The sequence below is a fragment of the Pygoscelis adeliae genome, unplaced genomic scaffold (assembly GCF_000699105.1).
Source record: "Pygoscelis adeliae isolate BGI_AS28 unplaced genomic scaffold, ASM69910v1 Scaffold18, whole genome shotgun sequence".
Taxonomy (NCBI): Eukaryota; Metazoa; Chordata; class Aves; order Sphenisciformes; family Spheniscidae; genus Pygoscelis; species Pygoscelis adeliae.
The window spans coordinates 1,774,219-1,799,085 of NW_008825558.1; the positions used below are offsets into that span (position 1 = coordinate 1,774,219).

The 24,867-nt window shown below is 40.8% G+C and overlaps 1 protein-coding gene across 1 annotated transcript in view; it reads left to right on the forward strand.

The window, feature by feature from the left end:
• The first annotated feature begins 5,214 nt into the window (after positions 1 to 5,214).
• Positions 5,215 to 24,867, forward strand: part of DYNLRB2 (dynein, light chain, roadblock-type 2) — a 124,583-nt gene continuing 104,930 nt past the window's right edge. The window contains exon 1 of the mRNA XM_009332324.1: positions 5,215 to 5,299. Within this exon, the coding sequence (XP_009330599.1) occupies positions 5,215 to 5,299 (85 nt within the window). The remainder of the gene's footprint in view (positions 5,300 to 24,867) is intronic.

Consider the following 24,867-nt stretch of genomic DNA (forward strand, 5'->3'; position numbering starts at 1 on the left):
GAATGAGGAACCCAAAAGATTGTACCTTCAGCCTCCTAACAGCATATCATTGCTAAGCCAAGTCCTACCCATGGTACATACACAGTCCTCCCACTTCAGTGTCTCATTTGCTGGAATAAAGGACAAAACCCGTACCTTTTCTAAGTAATTCTGTTTTCTGCTGCCAAGTCAAATGACATCTTGCTATCTGTCTGCCAAAAAGGATCTGTTACACTCTACCCACTCTCATTCTTTTCTCTATTCTATATTTTAGCTTCTATCCTCATACCCTATTGCTACGTAGGTATAATAATTACATAATACAATTATAATTACATTATTATGTACAGAGTTCATATTTTTATATATAATTATTAACAGAGTTGATTTTTAGAAGATCTTAATAATACTCAGCTGCTTCCTTTTTGTCCACTGCTCCTCAGTGGATCCCTCTGCTATTCTGTCCAAATTATCTTTGTTCTAGTAGACAAACTTCATTTTGTCTTCACTGTGTTCACTTAAAGTAAAAGTATTCTCTAAGCGAAAATGTAGTAAATTCATATGCTACAGAAAACTGACACAGTCAAAAGCTTAAGTACATTTATGGAGATGTAGGATTCTTCACCTCCAAATACACAGGCTTTTCCCCCTGTCTGCTAAATGCAGATCTAGAGGCAAAAGAATGGAAAACAGATATCAAACTAGCTGGAAAGCCGCACAGAGCAGATAAGCGCCTTGGAGAATGTACTCAGTAGCACAGTAGCTCAGTAGCTCAGATACTTATTTGTTTGCCTGTAACAGTCTTCCAAGCAGCTTCTCACTAATTCATACTTTTAACTCATTGCAACCTTTGGAACAAAGTGGTTTCTTTTTAATAATAATGACCAACAGCAATAAACAACACAGCTCACCATCCTAACTCCCAGATGATCAACACCAAATACAGCACTGAAATCTGACAGGGAACACTTCAAGTCGCATCCTCAGCTGCTGGAAGTCAGAATAGTTCTATATCCTCCAAGAGAGTTGCACTGATTTTTATCACCTAAGAATCTGACTGTTGTAACACAATATACACAAAGGAAATCTAACATTATATTAGATAACACATTAACCAGCCATTTGTTTTTCTCTCTGATATTCTGTCTCTTCAATTGCTGCAAGCAATTAAGTGCCCACCACTTGTTTGAACAACCAAACCAAAATAATTACAAATGCACTACAATAATTACACTACAACAATTGCATATTAACAAAGGCTTGGGGCCAATTAATCATTACACCATCAATATCTAATTTGCATAAAACTATTCTCTTTAAAGACTCCATGTTTGGGGTGACAGGGTTACCTCATTGATTATGTAAATTCCCCATCAAGCTTTGCAGAAGCAGTCAAAAGAAATAAAAATGCTTGCCTGTTTCCAGCTAAGCCAACATCCTACAGCTATGAGGCAAGACAAAATTGGGGGGAAGGGAAGGGAAAGGCATAAAGCTGCAAAAAAATGAATCCAGAGTATGCCAATTAACAAGGCACTAGTGGACTGACTTCTTTACAGCCATGTCATGTCACAAACCTCAATAAAACAGCTCAAAACCAGTGTTATCATTTTCCATTTTACCTAGAGCTTCCTTAAAGGTACATCCTAAAAGGAGATATATGCCTTTTAAGACAAACCAAAATCCTACAGATGAACCCACCAATAAAATGATGTATTCCCCTTGAGGTTTGGGATATTCATTTTCCTGAAGGTTTTCTCTGGAAGAACACTGGCTTCTTAAATTAGCAATTTTCTCCTTGAATCTAATGAAGAATTCTCACACTGACTGTGGGCGACAATTATAATTGCAATAATTTTCCACTTGCATAACTGGACTGTGAATTAAACAGGCCATGAGCTCTAACCACTTCTGCTTGGCTCTGCAGCAAAAGCCAAGGGGTCTGTTGTCCTGTCACTTACAACCCAGACGCCCCAAAGACATGCCCATAGCACAGCTTACTGTCACCAGTTAGCTGCTGGGACAAAGCAAAAGGAGCAAAGGACTGCCTGTTTCTGCTCATTCTCCCCGAATAAAAATAAGGTATTTCTTGACTCCAGTTTGGGTTGATGCAAGGCAAGTAAGACTTGCCTTTTTTCCCAGGCCTGCGCAAAGTGGGAAGTACTGTACGTTATTCTTTCTGGAATCTTTTTTCCTTCAGTGACTGGAAACTAACAGTCATGATATAAACAGGCCTCCTAAAAGATAATTAAGCCCTTTCCTATGGTAAAAAGAAAGGCACAGCAAGTAGATTCATCTTTCCCCAGAGTTAGAGAACAAGCCTCTAACATGAAAACAAAAAAAAATCCTCATCTCTGAAAGCTAGGATTCACTGTGGTTGCATGCTTTTAGTGTTGCAGCGTGGTGGACAGTAAGATATAAAACAGCTAGACCAGGTTTCACACTATCCAAAGTACACATACCTACAGAAGAGACCAAATATTTGGAAATTCAAAATAGCAAGAGTCCAAGCAACGAGGCCACCGAGTGGGGAAAGCAGAAGACTTCCCATGGCAAGTACTGGAAAAAAGCATCAGTGTAGCATATATTATACCTGCAACATACTTTATGGTCTATTCTCCGTGGAGGGCTTTTCAACACCAAAATGGGCGACAAGGTGAAGAGAAGGAGTTTAAAGTGCAAGCTGCACTCTCTGCTCCAAAAAGCACACTATGCTGATTCAAAAAAAACATTTTCAAAAATGCCTGTGGGTAAATTTGAGCTGCCCACAGCTCCCCAGGGGCAGTCGAACTTGCTGTCGAGCCATTTATGTGGATTTCAGTCAAATTCTAATTTTAGTGTTCATTAAACATGGGTAATTCCCAAGCCGATCCCTGCATCACCTAGTATACATAATACCTCTACAATATAGGTCATCCTAGCTTAGAAAACATATACAGACATCAAAGTGCAACCATTTCATTATAAGTATTAACTTTATAAATAATTATGAACTTCCTAATTCTTTACAAGATGCTGTATAATCACAAATGTTTAAAAAACATTACAATAGGAAGAGTGGTGGCTGGTTATGGTATACAGATATATATATATATGTATGTAACCCCCCCACACACATATATTAGAGAAAGAAGAGAGGTCTAAATAGGCATGTGCCTGTCTACTTGAGGCAGAAGGAAGGATGTTTTCCTGAAATGTAGGCTGTTGAGGAGAAAGTCTGGTCTCTGCTTCAACCGAAAGAAAGCCTCAAACCTGCTGTCCTAATAGGTGTTCTCAGCTTCTCCCTGTTCTCTACACAGCTCTTCTGTGCAGGGAGGTGCTAAGCAGCCAAGATGCTGGTTTCAGGTTCCTTTGAGACACTAGGGTTGAAGTAGGACGTGGTAGCAAGGTTGTGAGCATCCTACATCAAAGTTAAGTGCTCGTGGAAGCTCTCCACAGAAGTGTATGAAGTATAGCCATATCCTTCCTTCCCCTTTCCCCTTACCATCTCCAGCCCTGTGACACCGAGGCTGCAGGGCGGATGCTCCACTCTGTCTATACCAAAATGTAGCACTTCTTCTGTGTGTCGCAAAGGAAGCACATGTTTTTACTTACGTTTTGGGTGCTGCAGCTGAGGCATGGAGAGACTTGTGCTTTCAGAAGCTCCCTGGAACTTGAGTGACTGGGCTGAGCTTTATTACTGGAGAGGGGATCATTCCATATCTCTACAGAAATGAAGTAGAAAGGAGATACTTCAGCACCATGCTAGATTATGCCAGAACTCATAAAATAATTAAAACTGGACAATTATGTCAGACCAGACAAGTCTGTTGTTGACAGAAAGCAAGGAAGAAGTGTAACACTGGAGGTAGGTACTGTACTGAAATGAACCCTACAAGAGGATACACTTCCCAAAGGACATGGATATATCCTTTAGTATTAAACATTGTTATTTTATCAGAAGCATGGACATCTCCAGTGAACTTCAGACAACTACAAAGATGCTATCTTGAAGCCAAACAGGGGCTGAATTGGGAACAAATAGATCTCAGAGCAATAATGAAACTCAGTCCGGTTTTTGACAGCTTGAAAGGTGGCCCGAACAGCCAGGTGCCAGCACAGTGCTGGTCTGAGCACCTGCGTGGCTCAGCTGCCCTGCTCTCAGCAGCTGGTCCTGCTGTGTCTCGCCAAAGGAGGACTCTTGGTTGCAGGAGTCAGGCCTGACTGTGCACACAGTTCAGAGTCGCCCTGCACTGAGCAGTTGGTGCACACATAAGGCCCAGTTGACTTCTTCAGATGGCCCCAAAGAAGCCTCCTCCAAAATAACTCTCCATAAGGATCATTTATTGTTTCCTTTGAGCAACATCTGTTACTAATCTAATAGTAGCATTTTAAATATGCACCCTTGCACAGCATTAATGTGAGAAAGTGGATTAAATATAGTTTGACTGCTTGCATTTTAACAGCTCCATAGCTAATGTTGTTTATGGGCTGTTGCGTTGCTTTTTATTAATTTATATTGATTTTAAGTGCTCAGAAAAGCAAAGACTGATAGAATGAGCTCAAGCCAGGCAAAGTACTGATCAGCAGTAGGCACACATCCCCACATAGCGCTGCCAGGGGAACTCATTTGCAGCGAGCAACACACCTGCTACTCTGCTGCCAGGTCCCCGAACGTTAGCCTGTTTCTCAAGCCAAAGCATACGTTACTTTTCCACAAGGTGAGCCAGCAGTGTCCTAGAGATCAGGCTGGGGTTACCCTGCTTCTCTTAGTCTTGGTCTAACCTAATAGTGCTCTTAATTCTGCTTGCAAGAATTCAACACAGAAACACGCAGGTCTCCATTTGAGAATGAAAAACAACGGCTCTTGCAAGAATATGGCAGAAAATGAAAAAAATTGTAAATTCCTGAGCAAGGAGCTGTCCCTTCCATTCACAAAATTTCTGCACTGAGCAGGCGATGAACTAGTAGCAATTTGCACAGAAACTCTAGAGTTGCAGTTCCTGGCCAACTGCTTTTTATCACCTAGAAGCAAACCCAGACCTTCATTCCATCTCGTCCCTCCAACTTTTTTGCTCAACTGGTCACTTATACAATTATACAACCTTGCTGTTCCTAGGCAATTCAGGGTAAATGAGGCTAATCATTGCTGCTCAGTACATCTGACTCTTACCCCTTCTCCAATCTTACTTAGGAAATTGCAGTGGGATTGATTATTTGGGATGGGATTTCAACCCCTCACACTCCTTACTAGGTCGCATGTTGTGGTTTATTTATATCTACCTCAGTCATCCTAAGGACAAGTGGAAATTTGTCGGTCACCATCCTAGGGCATTTGGACGGAGTAAGAGTTGACTCAAATGTAAAGGACGTCTTTAGGTTTCTCTCTGTCCTGGCCCTTCACTTGCTCTGGATCTGGCTGCTTTTGCACAGTTATTGGCTAAAATAACCTCGCCACTTACACTAGTACAAAGAATGTAAACAGAAAGTTGTGACTGATACCGAGAGCATTACTAATTAGTGCAGAAGGACACAATTAGGAAAGAAGGAGCCAGTGGGTAAAATGGAGGGGGAAGGAAAAGCAGCTATTTATCAATGCTAACTATGTATAAATAAAATAGATAACAAACAGGGGTGGAAAGAGGAAGAGAATTGAAAACTACAGATAAAAATGAGAAACTAAGAATTGTAGAAAACTGATAAGAGAGCTAAAAGGATATAAGGGTCAGCAGAATTAACAGCAATAAGAAGAATTTATTTTTAGCATGTTAAAAACATATGGAATCCTAAGAATGAAATGGAAAGATGCCAAGAAAGGCAGATATGTTCACTAACAGTAACAAGCTTTGTTCAAGGCTGCAAGAGGCAAAAACATTGGCAAATTGACAAATATTTACAAAATATCACTTGCAAAGTGAAAAAAAAAAAAGTGTAAGTTGGGCAAAGCCATATGTGTTGAAATGTCACCTTCCACACAAGAAGAGGTAGGCTGATTTTAAGCAGCTCTCCTCACATACAGTATGCAGTGATCTTTTCAGGCTATAAAGCCTTCACACAAACACCACTTCTTTATTAATGTGTATGGAACCTACCACCAACCAAGTCATGCGCTAATGGCAACGCTATCATTGCTATAAAATAAATTTGAGCCAATGCTAACAGAACACATGAAAAAATAAATCTATTGGGAAATACAGAGTATCTTTCTGATCCAGTTGTGTGATTACATATCGTTTATTCTGTCTCTTGGTTTTCCAGTTTGTAAAATGAGGAAAATACACATCCCTATCTGGCAAGTTTCTAAAGTTAAGGAATCATCTGAGATGCTCTAGGACTGGCACTTTAAGCATGTTATGCATGATGCTATACATTATCTAAACCACTTTTCTCAGGGAACAAAGATTTACCCATCACGTACGAGCACTACACATGTTTCACAGCACTTCAAGGACAAAAAAAGAGTAGGGAAAAAACATCCATTGAGACCATTTAGATTTTCCAGAAAAATCAAGAGAGAGTGTGCCCCACAGCTCCTGACTGTCAGTGGGAGCTGGGAACCTACAGCCCTTTGAAAAGCTCAGCTTAAATATTTCTTGGTTTTGATCCAATAAATTCTGCAAAGAAATGAATAAATACCTCACTTCAGTTCCTATCATCTCTACTTCCCTCCCTTGCTGGCAGTCCAATACTGAATTCATTAAATTTCATTAAAATATACGTCTGATTCCTGCTTTTACAAGGCTATGAAATCTGCGGGTCTTTGCAGAGCAAAATCAGCTGTTCCCTGTTTAGTACAGCCTTTCTGGCATATGGACACTAGATTTGAGTTAAAGATCCCCCTTACTCAGCTGACAGTCAGCAGGTTCCTGTAATACAAGCACTAGTTCAGCTAGAGATTGTGGAAGATTAAGCTTGGCTTAATGATGAAGTTTGGTGCTCTGGTACATGCAGCACTAGAAAACTACAACTCCCATAAGACAACCTGGCAGTCAGGGTAGAAACAGATTACATGTCAACGGGACCCAAAACATAATTTGGTTCTAAAAACCACAAACTCAAGAAGTCCAAGTGGAAACAAAATACTTCATTTGCTTTCCCCAATGGAGGATGAATATTTTTGTGACAATAATGAAATTTCCTCTCAGAAAATTCCATAAATCATGTTTTCTATTAAAAAAAATCTAGAAAAATCTGTCATAGAAAGTTCCAGCGGTAATTGGATGCCTCATGGGATGCTGCATGCACTTGCCTTGTCTGTATTCACTCTCAAACGCACATAACTGAAGTGAATAGCATTAACACTGACAAACATTCCTTTTGGCAGTTCCAAAATACATCATTTTGATTTGGGAGAGATTCTGCTAGGATAGGTTCACAGGGACTTGACGTTCTGTCTTCAGGCTGTGCGGAAGCGATGTACTTCTTCCTTTCTTTCTCTGAAACCGAATGGCTCGGGCTCTCATCTCAGATGTGGAAGATTCAGGTTTAATTCCCACCCCCACAAGAGTCACAGTAAAAACTCATCTTACAAGTGACTGTTAACTGCTGGACACTCCCAGGCTATGATCTGTCAGAATCTCCTTTTTAATATCGGTGAAACAACTCTACTTAGTTGAAAAAGCAAGTGTACAGTGCATAAAACTGCACTGCACTTTTATAAGGTACATGTACAGATCCTGCTGTAAGCGAGGGTGAAATGCGGTAACACTGGAATCATGTTCTCCTTTGTTCCTGTAATGCAAAGTCAAGAAACTTAGAAAATTATTTTTACCCTGAAGATGCAAAGATTACTATCACCTTTTTAAAAATAAGCACTTAACCTTATTTGCCAAGGCTAAAAAATCTCCAACCCACCACAACCCCACTGTACACACACACACACTGCCACCACCAACAAATCCCACTAACTTCTCCTTGGAGTTAGAAAAAGGTCATGCTTTTGCTATCCCGATTGAAAAGTTTCTCTACCTTGACAGTGGCTATTTTCCACCTCCTGTGACCTTGAGAAGCACTGTTCCCTCCGGGCATGCCAATAGTTGTAAGAGAGGGAGTGCAGTAGGAAATGGATATGGATAGAGTGAAAGTGATTCTGTTGTCCTTTCACACACCCTCCGTGAGATGTTGAATGTGTTTGAATGTGATCCATCAAGACATTGATCCCTTGGGGAAGTGGAGATGTGTAAGGAAACTTCAAGTGCTTTCTAACCAGATCTACCTACAGGAGAATGTACTGAGCAGTACAGTAAGAAGATACATATATTATCAATAGTCCCATGTCATGGGATAAGTCACAGCAGAGGTGAGGGGAAATCAGATGTGTTCTGGGGCTCTGGAGGTTATACATTCACTCAAAACAATTTCTCCTTGAAAAGTAACGAGCAAACTGCTCTCTGTTGTGGTCTCTTCAGCTACCCTGTGTTAAACTCAGCTGCAGGAAAAAAGGAATGCAAGATAGAACAATACATTTTAATATAACATTTTACAGGAAACACTGCAGAGATGGTATTCTATTTTAAAGCTGCCAAACTCCATAATTAAAAGAAAAATGTACGATTAACTATAAGAATTTTCTGCTTATGTTTAAGACCCAAAGAATTAAATCAAAATCCTTAAAAGCCATTGCTAAATGAAGGAAACGCACGAGCTGGCCCTAGCAGTGAAGTCTGTCACCAACACAGGCTTTATCCAGCTTAAGCCACTTCATTCTTTGATCAGAAAAGAGTGGCTTGAGTGGGTTTATTTTAGAAGGCTGGCAAGTGTCTCAGCTAGGACAGCTGCATGCTAAAAGCTCGTCTCAGGAGTAATCCTGCTTTCCCTTCCCCCTCTTTCCAAACCCCAGGGCCTGATTTTGCAGAGGGTCCTGCCAAGTACCAGGAGTTACTTTCCGGTCAGCAGGGCTAAGCACAGCAGCAGACATCACACGCTTCTGGCTAGCTCAGAAGTTCATTGCGAGAAGCAGCACATAGGAAAAGGAGAGATCTACAAATTCCTTTGTTTACTCCAATCCTCACTCCCAGGACCCACCATAAGATGCCTACTTTAGGACATGTGGCCCATGAAACTAGGAAGATGCTGGAGAAAGCAGCTTCCAAAGGCACTGCCTCAGCTACATGGTGTTCACCGCTGCCTTGTTCTGGCTCTTGAATCGTGCATACCTGACCCATCCTCAGACCAGCTGCACATGGCTCCCATGAGTGCGGAGCTGGTGAAAGCCACTGCTGCCACACTGCCAGCACAAGATACAGAGCGATAAAAGGTCTAAAAGAGTAAGTTCCTCACTTGACGCTAGGTCAGGTTTAAGGCTCAGCAATCCATTCCAGTAGCACACAGTATCTCAGAGCGTAGCCTTAACTGGATTAGCCAGAACACCAAGTAAGGTGCAGAATCAGACTTAAATGTCACTAATTGCATTATGGGACCAAGGACTGAAGCCTCCTAAAGCCTGCTTTCTCTCCTGTCCACAGTGATCTGCCCTGTGGACTGGGGGGAATGAGAGGAGCCCTAGCATTTAACCCATAGAAATCAATAGCAAACCCTTTCTGATCTTAATGGTAACAGATTAGGACATCTCTACCTAGGAAGAAGTGCTTGCAGGATCACACCTGTGTTTAGCTTTTGTTTTCTAAGGAGGGATTTATTGAACATGACGCTAAACAGCCTGCATAGATGTTTTGTGTGTTTATTTTCACAAGGCTTGACTTTTTGCAGTGGTTGTTATTGTTGGTGATACAGGTCTTCAGTGATGGCATTTTGGATTTAATTCAGATCTAAATTTGATTGGCTAATTCATCAGTTAGGTTTCTAAAGAATCTGGAGACCAATGGAGCCCCTAACCATGAAAAATGTGACACTGCTCTTTGATTACCAGCTGGGATCTCCAAGCTCTTTTGGCCTACAAAGCAACAGTTTTTCAAAATATACAGCAACTAATATTTCATTTCAGCTGGCAGGGCTCCATAAAATGGTTTGGACCTTACAGTGCACTTAAACCCTTTGATAAACAGACTGTATAGATTGAGCAGATGGTGGTTCAGGAGTTCAAAATGCTCAGGTTTCCAGCTGAACATACAATAACCTGTAGGCAGAAGCAGAATAACATCTGAACAGGTTGGAACTGTCTCGGATGGTCTGTTCTACTTGTTAAATGCTGACAGAGAACTGGTCTGAAACAGGAACATAGGATTGGTTGGGATAATCTATTTCTATGGGAGAAAGCATCCAGTCCTCTACAGTCACAGGCAGCTGCATCATTGCGTAGCCCTTTTTACAAGCCAGCCTAGTTCCATCATGACGGCAGTTGGCTGTTGTGCCCTCACTACTTCATCTGGAAGGCTGTATGCGAATTTAATTGCTCTAAGGGACAGATATGGACATTTAATCTACCTTTTAAGAGTATTTACAATGAAATTGAAGCTTTAACCTACCCTCTTTACCTTTCAAAGGAAGATGTCTGCAGGAAGACAGGTCACAGTCATGTGTAAGACAGCCAAGAGCATACTGGCTTTTGAGCTGAGGTGCAAAGATAGAAAAGAAGCCAAATTCTGCAGGCTGCTGCTGCTGGGTGTGCACGGTGTGAGCCATGGCTCCCTACAGAGCCTACAACTCCATAGCTTCCAAGAGTACAAAGTTCAAATGCATTTCACATTGGTGAGAGCTCTGCAAGACTCACTTCAAGCACACTCCTCCAGTGTTTTCCCTTTCCAGCGTATAAATGATCTCTTGGAAAATGTGACTGGCTAGGTGAAAAAGGAGGTGCTGACCTAGCCATTCCTGTGTGTGAGTTACATTTTCCTCCTGGGATTCTGGTGCCCCAGACCAAGCTTCTGCTGCAGGAAACTGCCATGTGTAGCTCCAGGAGCTGCCAATTTCCAACTAGAAGAGCTGAAAACCTTGCGCAAGGCTGGACAATTTGATCCTACAATCCCTCACTCTCTTGAGTTGTCTTTGTTAAGTTGATGGATCTCTTACCTGGGAACATATCGGTTACAGGAAGAAAGAATACCAATGCTGAATGTAACTTAGTGGCAGCGGTTGCAAAGGAGAAGGAAAACAAAGACCTTCTCATACGCCAAATATTAAACCTTCCATTTGCATGAATACTTTTCCTCCTTACAGAGCTGGATTTTGACTAGCAGTTACAGCAGTTACAGTGCCCAACAGAAAAGCAGGAGTTCTGGCACCACATCACCATAATATAAAAAATATTAACTCAGGCTTAGTAACTGTACAATTTCCTGGTGTTCTTTTAAAAATGGGGAGGAAGAAAAGGGTCTATGTCAAACATGCACATCTAATGAGTCCCATGACCTGATCTGGAAAAGACTCATCAGGATGCTGAAAAAAGCCAGACCTGAGGCACTGTACAGAGATCTGCTCCTTAGAGTTGAATGTCAGGGCATCCAGCAAGGTGTCCTCAAATAAATGCCACATCATTTGTTACTTCTGAAAACAGAAGCTTTCTGTGATATTCTGGCATCTCTCATACATCTGCTATTCTCAATTAATTAAGTCCTCAGTGAAGCCTAGAACATCAGCATCTAATGGCTGATGTATAAGTACCAGTGGTCTGGTCCTGTCTTTGCTAGAGCTCAGGCCATCAGCCTAAGCAGGAATATTGGAGTGGACCTTTGATAAATAAAAAAAAGTCTTGTAGTCCTTCTTTCTCTTGTTAAATTAGCTAATATCAAAGTCAGGCTTTTTGTCTTCTCTACTAAAAAAAAAACAAAAAACACCAGGGAAAACGAATGTTTCCAGAAATTAAATGGCAAGTTGTGTTATTTTTAGGGGGTTAGATGACAGGAGGCATCACATTTGAAAGTACTCACTTGATCAAAGAGCCCTAAAAGGATTCAGCAGCACTGAGAACTATATATCAAATAGGATTATGACAGAATTAAGGGACTGAGCCATTTATAACTTAGGGCAGTCTCCCTCTTTGAAGCCTGCCTTGGTAATTGATCCATTTTTCTATAAACCAGAACCATAGCATTGCATTAAAAATCTGTATCTATTCCAAAACTATTAGCTTTGTACAAGATAATCAGGGGAAAAGGTAACATTTGTATGTGACACTAGAATTTTCACTTGAAAAAGAAAATAGTCATGACATCTAAATAGAGAGAACATTTTTCTATCAGTATTACCATGTCCAACAAATTCTCTTCTGCAGCATCTCAAAGCACCAGTTGTGCATTATGGAAACAAATCACACAATAGAAGTGGAAACAATTGTTTTGTGTACACAAACTGAGAAGGACATGAATGCATCAGTGGCATTTATTTTACTTCTTGAGACATTCAAATAGTGCTGAGAGGAAATCTAAAGACACACACAAATCAGTCCAGATGCTCTTACTCATGCAAATTGTCCTTGTTTGTGGGAACACTCTCCTCAGGAGAAATCCTGGCCCTGTTCAAAACTCCCAACAACATCAAAAGCACCTACAGATGTCAATGGACTGCATGAAGCAGTGGCTCCTTGTTTGGCATTAAGGTATCCCTATACTTGTTAATTTATCAGACACATTAGGGTAACTGAAAAGAAGAAAAGGAATAATTCCAAGCTACAGACTCCAAAACCCATCGCGCTTATTAAGGCACTTTGTTCAGTCAAGTCAGGGTTTTAGTGAACTTAGCGGATGAAAGTACTGCCATGTGTCTGTGTCATCCTACAGCGGACAGATCCTACCTTTTCAGATGATGCAGATATAAATAGGACCAATGTTAGCATGTCTGAAATTCAGAGAATATTTTCGCCACCTAATACAGCTGCTAGAAAAAAAGTTAAGAGCCTAACTTGTTCAGGCACTTTGGTTTATCCTCTGGTGGCACTGACCTCCCCTCATTGACTGTAACAGGAACCTCATAAACCAAAGTTCAGAGCTAGCAACAAATACCCACTCCTTTCCCTCTGTACATGGCTTCATTTTAGGAAGTCACCACTGCAATTAAATCCATGACACTATCTAGATACATGTCTATGCATATATAAAAATGTAAGACAGAGAACTACACAAATCTTTTACTGCATTATGCATTCACTTAAATTCATATTCACTTAAATTTTACTTTTATTAATGAATACCCTTAGTATGATTTAGCCCGTTATATAGGGAGTATCTCACAGCTCCTTTATCTAAAGCGAGCAGAGGCTGTGCTGGAGGAGTATATTCGCGCCTGCTATTAATAGAAGGTGCACCTGGCAAATTCTTAGCTGCTTCTACACGTATATTTCATGCATGCACACACATGCACACACACAGAGATGGAAGAACTTTTACTATAAATGTTCTTGTGAGGTGACAAGGATGTACGTAGAGAAATTCATAGATTAATGGCAACTGCAGATTATCTGCAGCTTTAGATCCCACCTTTTCCATGTTAAACTGTAGTATACTATTTTCAGAGTTAACTGCTCACCCACCATCAAAGACTGTAAGAGTTTTCTCTGCTGATGTAATCAGGTGCAGAAACAAGATGTTAGGCGACAGCTAAGAATCTACCCAGTGCGTATCCAGACTGAGATGGGGCATTGCACAACAGGCAAAAACTTGTCTCATTCTCCAGGTCCTCTTCCATAATAAAATGCTCCACCTCTTGCTTTTGAGGTGAGGAAAAAATACACATACCCACTTTAAATATATTTAAATATGAGGAATTCTGTGGCTCCTCTGATGGATTAAATATTCCCATTTTGAAAAATGAAAAGGAAATTTTGAATGTGAATACTCCTTCTACACATTTCTACTGTTGGAAAAAAAGGAGGCTTTTGCGCAAAAATCATAAAAAAATGTAAGCTTGCTTAATCTGTGTCTACTCATTATTCACTTGGGTTCCCAGCCAAATTCATCCTGAAAGTCAGCAAAACCCACTCAACTTCATAGACTTACACTGCAAATGAATTTTTCACTCCTGCCTACTCCAGAGGTAAACAAACACCATTTGACCTTGTATTGATTTCTTTGATTAATTTCCCATTTAAGCCCCATTCTGAGGGGTTTAAGTGGGATATATGAGCTACATGGCATTTGTGCAGGCCCTTTACACAGAGTTGGATTTCTCCCTTACTGCATGCTACCATGCAAAATTATGAAAACAATCCGTTCTTAACCATTCACTTCAGTCCCAATTACCATAGACTCCATCACAACCAGCTAAGTTACTTCTAGCAGATCCAATCTCCATTGGAATCAGCCTAAACTTTGCATTACATGTTGTCTATGTTCCTCCCATTTAAAAATATTTACATAAGCTTGGATTTCAGCAGTATTTACAGTTACAAAACAGCAATTTCTGTCAGGACAGTTCATCTCAAATCATGAAATACTGTTCAAAATATCACTGAAATTGTATGGCAAAGGTTAGTTTGTTAATTCTTTGTTCTGCTTGTTTCTTTTAAAATAAAATGAAACTTGACATGTTTATTTATTTATTTTTGCCAGAAGCCTTTGAAAACAAAATTAACTCTTAAGGGGAAAAACCAAGGGTTGGTTTAACTTTCTCTAAACTTCTTACCTCAAAGCTTTACATAGCAGAACCGGTTCCCGCTGTGTGAGCACAGGTCTGCTAACCCTAAACCCGAAGATCTGCATGGAACCGAGCTGGGCAGCTAGTTCCCATGTCAGACCACGCACAGCAACTGCAGCCAGGGATGCAGGGACACTGCATGCGGACACGGTAGCAGGCCTCCCGCTCCATTTCTCCAGAGCAAGAAGGGATTTAGGGGGAAATCCCAGCCCCAGAAAATAATAAATGAGAGGTCTGCCTTTGACTTCAGTGAATTCAGTGATAAGTCTCTTGAGTGAGATTAGCCCACGTTTAATGGGCCAGCATTGTTTTGTGCACTGATATTCAACCAGAGCAGTATGAAACTGTGAGCATTGCAGAGGTCTGATTCAGTGGCAAAGCTGATGCAAATCGCAGGGAAATGTTGTTATTACACTACACACAATTACACTATCACCCAGAGACTCCAATTAACAGTATAGTCTCATTGTACAGTCCTGGCTTCAAAGAGAGTTTGATTTAAATAGACAAGGCAGGTAACTGAAGCCTTAGGATATACACTGTACAACTGAGAAATGAGGCAAAAGTAATTAAGTGACTTGACCAGGATCATACAGGAAATCTTTGGCTGAGCCAGACCCTGACTCCCATTATGCTTAGCCTTCGCCTGCAGCCATAATTACAGCAGCATTCTTCTGCTCTGACCTCAGCCTAGCTGCAAGCGCACGCACATGTCAAAGGCATGGCTCCCGTCCCTTCACCCCTGCAAACCCTACTCCACAGCGCTAGTCAGGCATGAGTGAGTCCCAAGAAAGGGGAAAAATGGCTTTCAAGTGCGTCTCCACACCCACCGTTGTCTATCCTACAAGCCCGTGTGCTTCCGCACCCCAGTGCAGGCACACAATCCCCCCTCCAGCTAACATCACACAGCTCTGGGTCCTGTACATAGGCTGGCCGGGGTTTCAGCAGCCACAAACTAATCTGACAGGTTTAGTGTGTTAAAAACGCTGTGTTTTATATGGTATAGATCCAAGAAGACATGATTATTGTTTTTTGCATTTCTTTAGTGATTATATTTTCACAGGAAGTCTACTAAAAATTAGTAGCGGTGGTTTGGATAAATGCAGCCTTGAAAACATTAACTGACGCTTGGAACTGCCAACATCGTAAATGATCAGGCCCTGCTGTAATTTCAAGAAAAAAAGGAATAAAATGGGGAATTTCAGTAAGTTTTCACTTTTTCTTTTAAAAATTACATTAGAATATACCTGACATATTTCTTGCCCCAATTTCATCTTCTAATGCTGTCTGTAAGGATGCCAAATAAACTTAATTGAAGGATATAAATACTTTTCTCCCTTTTCTCTCTTCCTTTCTGTAAGTGCTACTGGAGGAAAAGCTCTTCAGTACAGCTTATTGATAAAATTAATATGAAACAGTCCACTCTAAAATCTGGGAGCACCAGACCGTCAGCTACTAGAAACTGCCGTAGTTCCACTAGCACTTAGTGCAGCTGAGCTCTTCCCCAAAACCTCTGAAAAATACAACAAAACCAGACCTGCCAACAGAAGGTCAGTAGTCATGTGAAGAACTTGCCTATACAAATAGCACAGGCATAGTACCTCTCAGTTCCTATGAGGTCTTTCCTTTTTTTTACTGATTTTTATAACAACAGATAGGATACGAGTCCCTGGATCAGCAGGTTGACAGATATCCACCAACAGGTAAGTGTTTTTAGCTTGTTCTCTCCTGTTAACCCAGTATGAATCAATTCACAAATTAATTCTTCTGATATAGTTGATTGAAACAGAAGCGTGTTGTCTTGTGTGGGGATCTCCATACCTTTTTATTTCAGACAATACTTCCTCTCTTGGCGAGCATTCACTAGAAAATGAAGTCCTGTTAACTGGCAGGATGTTGCACATAGTTCATGGCCCAGGTAGTCAGGAAGAGAGAAGCTTTGCAACGTGTCAACCAACTGCGTCGAAGCAGTACTGGGTTAACCATGATAATCTAACACCATAATGTATCTTTTCCCCACATCTCCACTGACAGAAAACTATGTTTAAAACTGCAGCTGACAACATCTCCTCCAGGCTGGGGTTAAACACACACTCATTTGCTTGAGTTGGTGAGGAGCAGGGAAACAGAGAGAAGGTTTTTGCCCAAGCTTTTCCCATTGAGCTACAAGCTCCCGTATATCCCTTCTCGCTGGGCTGTGCAAACTTCAGCACGTCAGGAGGCTGTTGAGCACCTCACCCATGATTGCATAAATCAGTTATGATCCCAGGTCTGGAAATACTGAGTACACACTATCATGCATTCAGCTTCCCCCAGGCCTATAAGCACAGGTGTAGTTATCTGTAACCATAAGAAAAAATATACAGATCAAAAATATACATATCAAGGATTTACACTAAGGCAGCAAGCCACCTAGGAGATGCATTACATTTTTTTAAGCAAGTGAGTCATTATGAATGAAAGGCAAAGACTGTAGATTAATTATCCAACTTGCTCTTCCATTGCTGCTTAGCGAGATTATGACTGTGACTCTTGCAGAAAGGGGACACTGCAGTATAATTGTCTTAAAAGCTCTCTAGCTTAGTGAGATTTAGCCTGTTAGTGTGATAAATCTGCATCAAACGGAAACAGAGAGGGCACCAGCAGAATTCAGGTAGCGTGTGCGGCCTCACCACCTTTTCTGAGGCACTGTCCGTGTGCAACAGGGCTAAGACGGAGAGATCCTACCGTGATATTAATTTTGCATGTTGAAGGCAAAGCCAGTCTGACTGATTACATTGCTGATTTAACCTCAGCATTCAGACGTAGCATATTTCAGGGCTATCCTTTACTCAGGCTTCTGAAAGCAGGAACCACATAAAAATGTTCACATTTTCTGAGCAGGCAATTTTTCTAAGATTTATAGTGACATTACAGTTTGTTTATTGATTGATTCATAAAGGAACAGAAATTAACACATCGCTTCTCCCCACACCTATGCCCGGTGCCAGGTTAATACTTTGACATGCCATCAGGTGAGCTGAAAGCATAAATTCCTTCAAAACTGAAAACAAGCAATATTGCCTACAAACTTTTTAGATTAACATTACTTGCAAAGGAACAACTATTGTTTTTTTTTCGAGACAGATATTTAATACTTTCTGATTCTACTGAGTGTCAGAGAAGAGGCTATAATTTTCTCCCTGAAACCCCAGCCACTTCACTGCTGTGCTGCTGGGCTTTTTTGGAGAAAAAAGCATGTCTCTTCTGTTTTGTTTTAGTACACTCCTACCATTACAAGCATTTCATAATTGCCATGAACTCCCTGAAATCAGTTGTTTCTACAATTAGTGACTGATTACACACAGCACTAAACGTTGCAGGCAACAGTTCATTAACTCCTGGTATCAGACAGTATGAAACGACTCAGGTTTAATTCAATCAGCTTTATCCACAGAACTGCACGAGCAGCTTGTTGTGGGAATTTGTGTGTATGTATGTGTGTGTGCAGAAATATTCCTGAACTTTAAGAAAGCTCCCAATCCTGACCTGAATTAAATGTACCTGGCTTTTATAGGCAGCCTAACTAAACCCTCAGATCTGGACGGCATGAAACACTTCAGATGAATCCTCCAAAATCAGAGACAGATTCTGCAACTTTGCCTGATCTGAGGGTTTCTCTGTAGACCAGCTATGCCACCTGATTTACATCCGCCTGTAAAAAGACAACTGAGGGCTAAGGGTCAAACAATTTTCTAAAAGGAATTATTTCACAGCTTTTCTTTTTGAAGAAGATTATTGATTAGAAATATACTGTAATTAATCCAGGTAGAGCAGCTGAGAAAAGTATGCCAGCTGTTTGTCTCCTTCAGATTACAATCCGGATTCATCATGTAATGGCCTATGATTTATAACATATAACCTCTGCCACCAACACGAGAAGCAAAGGAAACCTCTGTATCCACATAGCTTTTCAGTTATCGACCTGGGTGTTAGTAGGTCCAAAAAAGATAGCAACAGCCGCTAGTAAAAATGCAATCGAACAACATTCATTGACAGAATTCACCAGTCCCCATGGACTGGCTGCAATTGGCAGCAACTTCTCAGTTTCAATGTCCAAATATAGTAGGGTAATCACAGAGCTGATGTATCCACTGTCCAGTCTCCACTTATCAGCAATTTTTTTTTTCTTTTCTTTTTTACCGTGGAGATTAAAAGACTAATACCAAAGAGGAGTTCAGTGATAGAAATAAAAGAAGGAAGAATAATACAAACAATAGTCAAGAAGATTTTGTTTTTAAAGAACAGAAAAGAAATACCTTGTTTAAGCACCCTGAAGTCAGAGAAAAAAATCCCATTGACCTCTCAGGGGGTTAAATCAGGTTCTTAAAGATGCTACTAAATGCCCCAAGAAATGCTTCAAATCATTTATGATACGATCTTTTCCCAAAGAGAGCTTTAGCAAAAAAAGCTTGTGTGTTGTCTAGGTGGAACTCTGTTATTCTGGCTGCAAATCAAATGTCATCTTCAAAAGTCCTAAAGAGCCTCTCTCAGGCTGCATTGAGTTACTGCAGATGCCTCTTCATCCAGAATAAAATCACAATAACAAGCTTGTTCACCATACAAGTCAATACAGTCTTCCAAGAGTAAGACTTCATGTTGATCAGTCTTTAAGACCTTGACATTGTACACTGTCCAAACGTGAGCCCTTCCAAGGCCCAAGGAAAATCTTAGACCCACTTATAAGTAGCAATAAACCATCTATTAACTATGTTGTGTGGATGAAAAGTGCGATACCAAATGTCTTTCGTACAAGGGTCTGGATTATGAATCCACAGACCTGAAAGTCAGTCTGTGCTGTTATCATTCTCTTGGCATGAACAGTCCCCATTTCATGCCTCACATACCATGGAGCCAGAACTCAAACAAAATGCTTTCAATTCTAAATGGAGTAATAAACAGGGGGGAAAAACTTCTAAAACCAGTAGTTTTCTCTCTACTACCTCTCACATGCATGAGAACAATTCTTTTGCAATACACACATGCTCCTCTCCATTGTACGTTCTTCTCCTCCCTGCCCAACCATTGATCAGTAATGAGAAAAAAAAGCAGCACTGCAGGATTTCCACTTTTCAGTAAAAGATGTTCAAATGAACGAATCCCAAAACATCAAGTAGAGACAAAAATAGGTAACACTTTAACAGGGCTGTCATGTTTTTTCTGTGGGAGTACTTCTTCAGTGTGCATGGAAGACAGGTTGTTAGATTATTCTAAACCAGTGCCGTGATGTACACATAATTAAAAGTTCTGTTGCCTCTAAAGTGGCTGTCGAGAAATTAAGGGAGAGGTCATGGACTTCTTAAATGCCTCAGCAAAATCCTTGTGCCCAAAATAACTTCTCAGAAAGTAGCTAATGTGATGTAGAGGAAGGAAGGGAGACATTTGGTTCCAAAATGGGGGGAAAGTAAATCAGTTTGGGAACATTAGTTGGGAACTCCATGTTTTTAAACACTTGGATTTGTTATGAATTTATCCTTAGACTTTAATTCCCTGTCTTCCTAGCATTTTCTCTAGTATTTTCCCTAGTTTGTTTTTTTTTTTTTTTAAGCAGTCACTCCAGAAGTAACAGGCTCCCAAAAGAGAGATAAAAGTAAATTTCAGATTGAGAAACTGTATTGGCATTTATTGTATGGAAGCTGTAGAAATGGAGATGCATTTTCCAGCCTTTTTACTAATTACAACCTCTGATATAACCATGATTGCCTGGTAAGCCTGGATGTACATTATAATAAAGATTTCTCCAACTCATCCAAGGCTATAAACCATGGTTAGCAATTAAAACTCTCACTGAAGTTTCATATTGCTTCCCATGTAAGCAGAGGGTAGACGACCTCATTAAGAATGCACATGACCTCTGGCTAAATGTGCTGCGTGGAGCTGCCACATGCTGCAAAGGAAGACGCAGACACGGTTAGATTTCTGCTTCCGTCCCAATCTTTAAACGTTGGCTACTGTTGCTTTAAATATTTATAGCAGATGCAGGAAGTGTGGCTTGAATATAATGGAAGGGGAGAGATTGTGAGAAACTCATTCTCTCCAACTTCTGTTTCACTTTAATCCCTGGTTGCTAGAAGTCAAGAATTTTTATACGATATGTTAGTGCTAACAGTGGGGGCTGCAGATTTAGCAGGCTCTGGGCCTCTTACCATAGGGTTAAATGTCAAAAGCAGAGGAAGAAGCTGTCTGCAGTGAATGTGAATTAAGTTTTCCCTTTCTCAGCAAACCAGAAAAACCATTTGCCACCAGAAAAAAGCAGAAACTTCTGTAACACTGGATTGTAATACCTAATGTCTGCTTCGAGACATCATAGTGGACAGTCATCACTGCTATGCCTGCAGTACTACCTATGAATAAATTCCAGTGGTACCATGTGGACTGCCTTTGTTTTCAAGGTATTCGCTTTAAATCTCATCTTGCCTTTCAAAGAGTCCATCATTTATCCCCCTCCCATTCTGGCCTTGCCACACACAACATAAATAAAACACTATTAATTATATTAATCAATTATTATGTATCCTGTTGTAATTAATCCCATTCATTACAGTGAAATCTTGCATAATTATGAACGTATGTTGGCAAGTTAAGCTAGCTACTTTAAAGCCAATAACAATATTAGTCAATAATGATACTTCCCCCTCCTTACAAAGCGAGCATCTTTATCCGGTGAGCTCAAGCTCCTGTTGGCAGAGGAGCCCCCAGCTGTTCTCAGAGAAGGAAGCACAATGTTTGAGCATGAGAAAGGTACCTCTAATAGCGTGTTACACTGGGCTCAGTTGGGACTGCTAAGACGGGCAGATGTTATTACCTGCACTGTCCAGGGTGGGAAACTGAGGCACGAGAAGTTACCTGATAGGAACATGCTGACATAAGGGCTAGGAATAAAAACGAATCTTTCTGTTCTAGCAAAAGGACAACTTCCTACATCTCAAAAGCTTTTTCTAAAAACAAACGTAGCCTGACTAGGCTTGACTCCAACAAGGCTGTGTTACATTATGATGATGACGGAGCTGAGGGAACAGTAAATAAGAGGACCTTGTTGGCTTTTAAAAAAGAAGGGGAGATGTCTTCACCCTAATTTGTCAGTGGATTTGACAGGCTCAAGAACAAGTGAGCATTATTGACAACTCCTTGAGACAAGGACTGAAAATACCAAGTTTATTTACCCTGACTTTCTGGATCCAAGAGTGAGGGTGTTTGTCTCTGGGAGTTTTGTCAGACCCACGACACTGAGAGATGTCAGTTATGAAGGGCCAGGACCACAGGGGAAACGCTCCCTTTCTGTGGGCGTTGGAGCAGGCCTCATGACCTATCTGCTGCTGAATTCTTCCAGATGTCGAAGATGGAGTTCAGGCTTGATTCCATTGCTCACCCTCGCCTTCTGTTTTAAAAGAGGAAAACAGGTCTCCCAGGAAGATCCACAACTACAAGATCAAACTGTGCTTTGGCTGATGACAGAGTGAGGAAGGAGGAGGGGGGGAGGGGGGGGGAGATTTAAAATTTACCCGTGTGGTAAGTTTTTGTGGTTTTGTCAAGCTGTTGCTTGGGGAATCAAGAATACTGGCACGTCCATGCACAGGCTTTGCTCAAAAAGTTGGGAAGGTAGGGAGCATGTATCACGATATGGGCTGCACACTGTACAGCAGGGCGATGCAACAAAGCGATAGCAAATTAAAAATGAACACCACCCACACCCCTCAAAAAAAAAAAAAAAACAGCGCCAAATGCTTTGGGCTGCTTTCCACCCTCCATAGCTAGAACTAATTTTCACCTTTCCAAACAAAGAATTTTTTTCCAATATTTTTAACTTCTGAATTACCAAAAATACATTTTCCCACTTTGTTCTTTTCATTCTTTCTTTCCCCCATCTTCATGCAAATCTAAATGATTGTTTCAAAAGGTTTGAGGTTTATTTTTCCATTTGATTTCTTTCTTAGGCCACACATGACTTTCTTACAAAACAAGCGTTGGAAAATTACAGGATCAAAAGGAACATTTTTAGTCAAGTAGTCCTGTGAGCACTGGAACTTAAGCCGGTTTCCTTCTACCCTCCCCTGGGTCTCAAATGCAAGCTCCTGAATGGATTCTCCTGCGTCTAGTGAGAGCTGCGTGCACCCACACATCTGTTTTCACAAAACTTGGAGGCACTTAACCTTGACACCCATGTCATCTGTCAAATTTTGTGAAATAAGCCCCAAAATAGAAGTTGCTGGGAAGACAACAGACTTATGCACGCTAAAAAGAGTGATGAACAAGCCTTTAGGAAACCATGATAAGAAGAAAAACAGAAAAATGATAACAAGCGTACAGGTGATAAAATGAATAAAAGAAAAACTCTAAATTCTGAAAATTCAAAGTTCCATATCAGTGGCTATAATTATTTGACTGAAAAATTCCAGCCTTATTTTATAGCACTAAACTTTATAAGTACGAATAAAGGGAAATGATCTGAAACCCTCGTTTTGCTCAGACCTTCTCCAAATGGTGATTTTTCAGTCAAAAAAGCTGTGCAATTTGCAATAACAAGAAAATAAGTACATGAGGTTATAACCTGCCTTTGTTCTGCATGAGAAATTTCCATGGAAGATGGATCTGCTGGTTATTTCCATCCTCTAATTAAGATACATAGCAATTCTGTTTGGCCTGAAGTACACTCAAAAGAAGTACAGACATGTAGCATGTTAGAAATAATAAAGGCAACACCTTTCCTAAAATCCTCCAAAATTACACAGAAAAGAACACTCTGGTCCTCTCTGACCTACCAGTGAGCTTTCACCTTAGTATGAAAAGCCTGACTCTAAGACCACCTGGAGATCTCAGGTCACCTGGAGCCTGCCCACCAGAGTCCTCAGCTCCTCTCAGTCTGGCTCTGGCTGCAAGACGCAGAAAGCATCCAGTATACGATGAGTTCATTTGTTTTCACCTTTTGGCCATTTTGCACCATGCAACTGCTTGTACTAAGCATTGAAAAGTTGGAACATCACACAACTGGGTCATGAAGTGCCTGCATCAGATAAATTACTGAGCCTGCCACCTGAACACAAAGCAGAGGTCCAGGGGTCAGAGCTAACAAGATTATAAAGGCTGATGATGTATAAGTACAGAGAATGTTCCTGCAAATGCTTAATGATGTGAGTTTACAGAAATCCTTTGAGTAGTATAAGAAGTTGCAGCTGGGTCCCTGTCTAGCATTTGCAATTCTTGGGCAGCATGTTGCATTGTTAATTTTAACTATACTTTTATGAAGTGATATCCATTGCTGCTCTAGGCCATTTAGCAAAGGAAAATTACATGGTAAATCCAAGCTCTTTGGGACTGTTGCTCAGACAGGTTTCTCATGGATTTCAAGGACAGAAGAGATACTTAGCTCATACACGGGGTGCAGTGATTAGGCCTTGAAATGGCAAAAACATCCAAGGTCCCTGAATTTCAGTGCAGCACCTGAAGTTGCCTCTGTCTGCTTGCCAAGTGTCTCAGAGACCTACATTCCCCCAAACTGCTTCGTGGTTGATGAGGAAGGTGAGAGACAGCCTAGATCTGCTGGGGATGGGGACAGACAGGACAGGACATTGCATGGTCATGTGTATGCTGCTGTGACGCATGATCCTGCCCAAAGAAGTGCTGCTGGAAAGGGCTTTGTCTCCTTCCTCTTCTTACAGCAAATTCATCTATATTAATTACCAAGGAGACACCACGCACAGCTCCACCAAAGCAAAGGCACTCCACAGGCTGCAGAATTTGACTTTCTGAAAAGAATATACTTGTGACAGATGTGCCCAGCCAAAGAACAAGTCCTTTAGACACTGACCAGGTAACAAAAACACCAAGCTTAGTTACAAGGAGAACCACTGAGGAAAACAGCAGTAATGAAGTTAAACTGGAGATTTTGAAACTTCCATTTTTGTCTTCTCTGAGGTTCAGGTAAAGAAGGGCAGTAAGCCAGCACTACATGAGTTTAGTGCAGTTCAAAACCTTCAGTTCTTTGAGGAGAACATTTTCTTCTGGGTGACAATGTATTTAAGTATTTGCACGTTGAATCAAAAATTTCTACGTTTTAGGACCTGGCCCCAATTTTCTCATCCTTACATCAGTGAGCATAATTAATACAACTTGCAACTTCCTCCAGTGTCCATACTCTAGTGTGTTCTTGTTTATTTGGCAGGATTTTCTTTAAACCTCTATGCATAACCCCAGCACAACTAATGCAAGGCCCTCTGTAAAACCTTTGCCATCCAGGAACAGTTTCGTTTATCTCCTCACCTCACTGACTGCCCCACATTTTTTACTCTCTCCCTAAATTTCTCTCTGCACTAGTTCATTCTTTGACCTTTGTCACTGCATTAGTTCTGG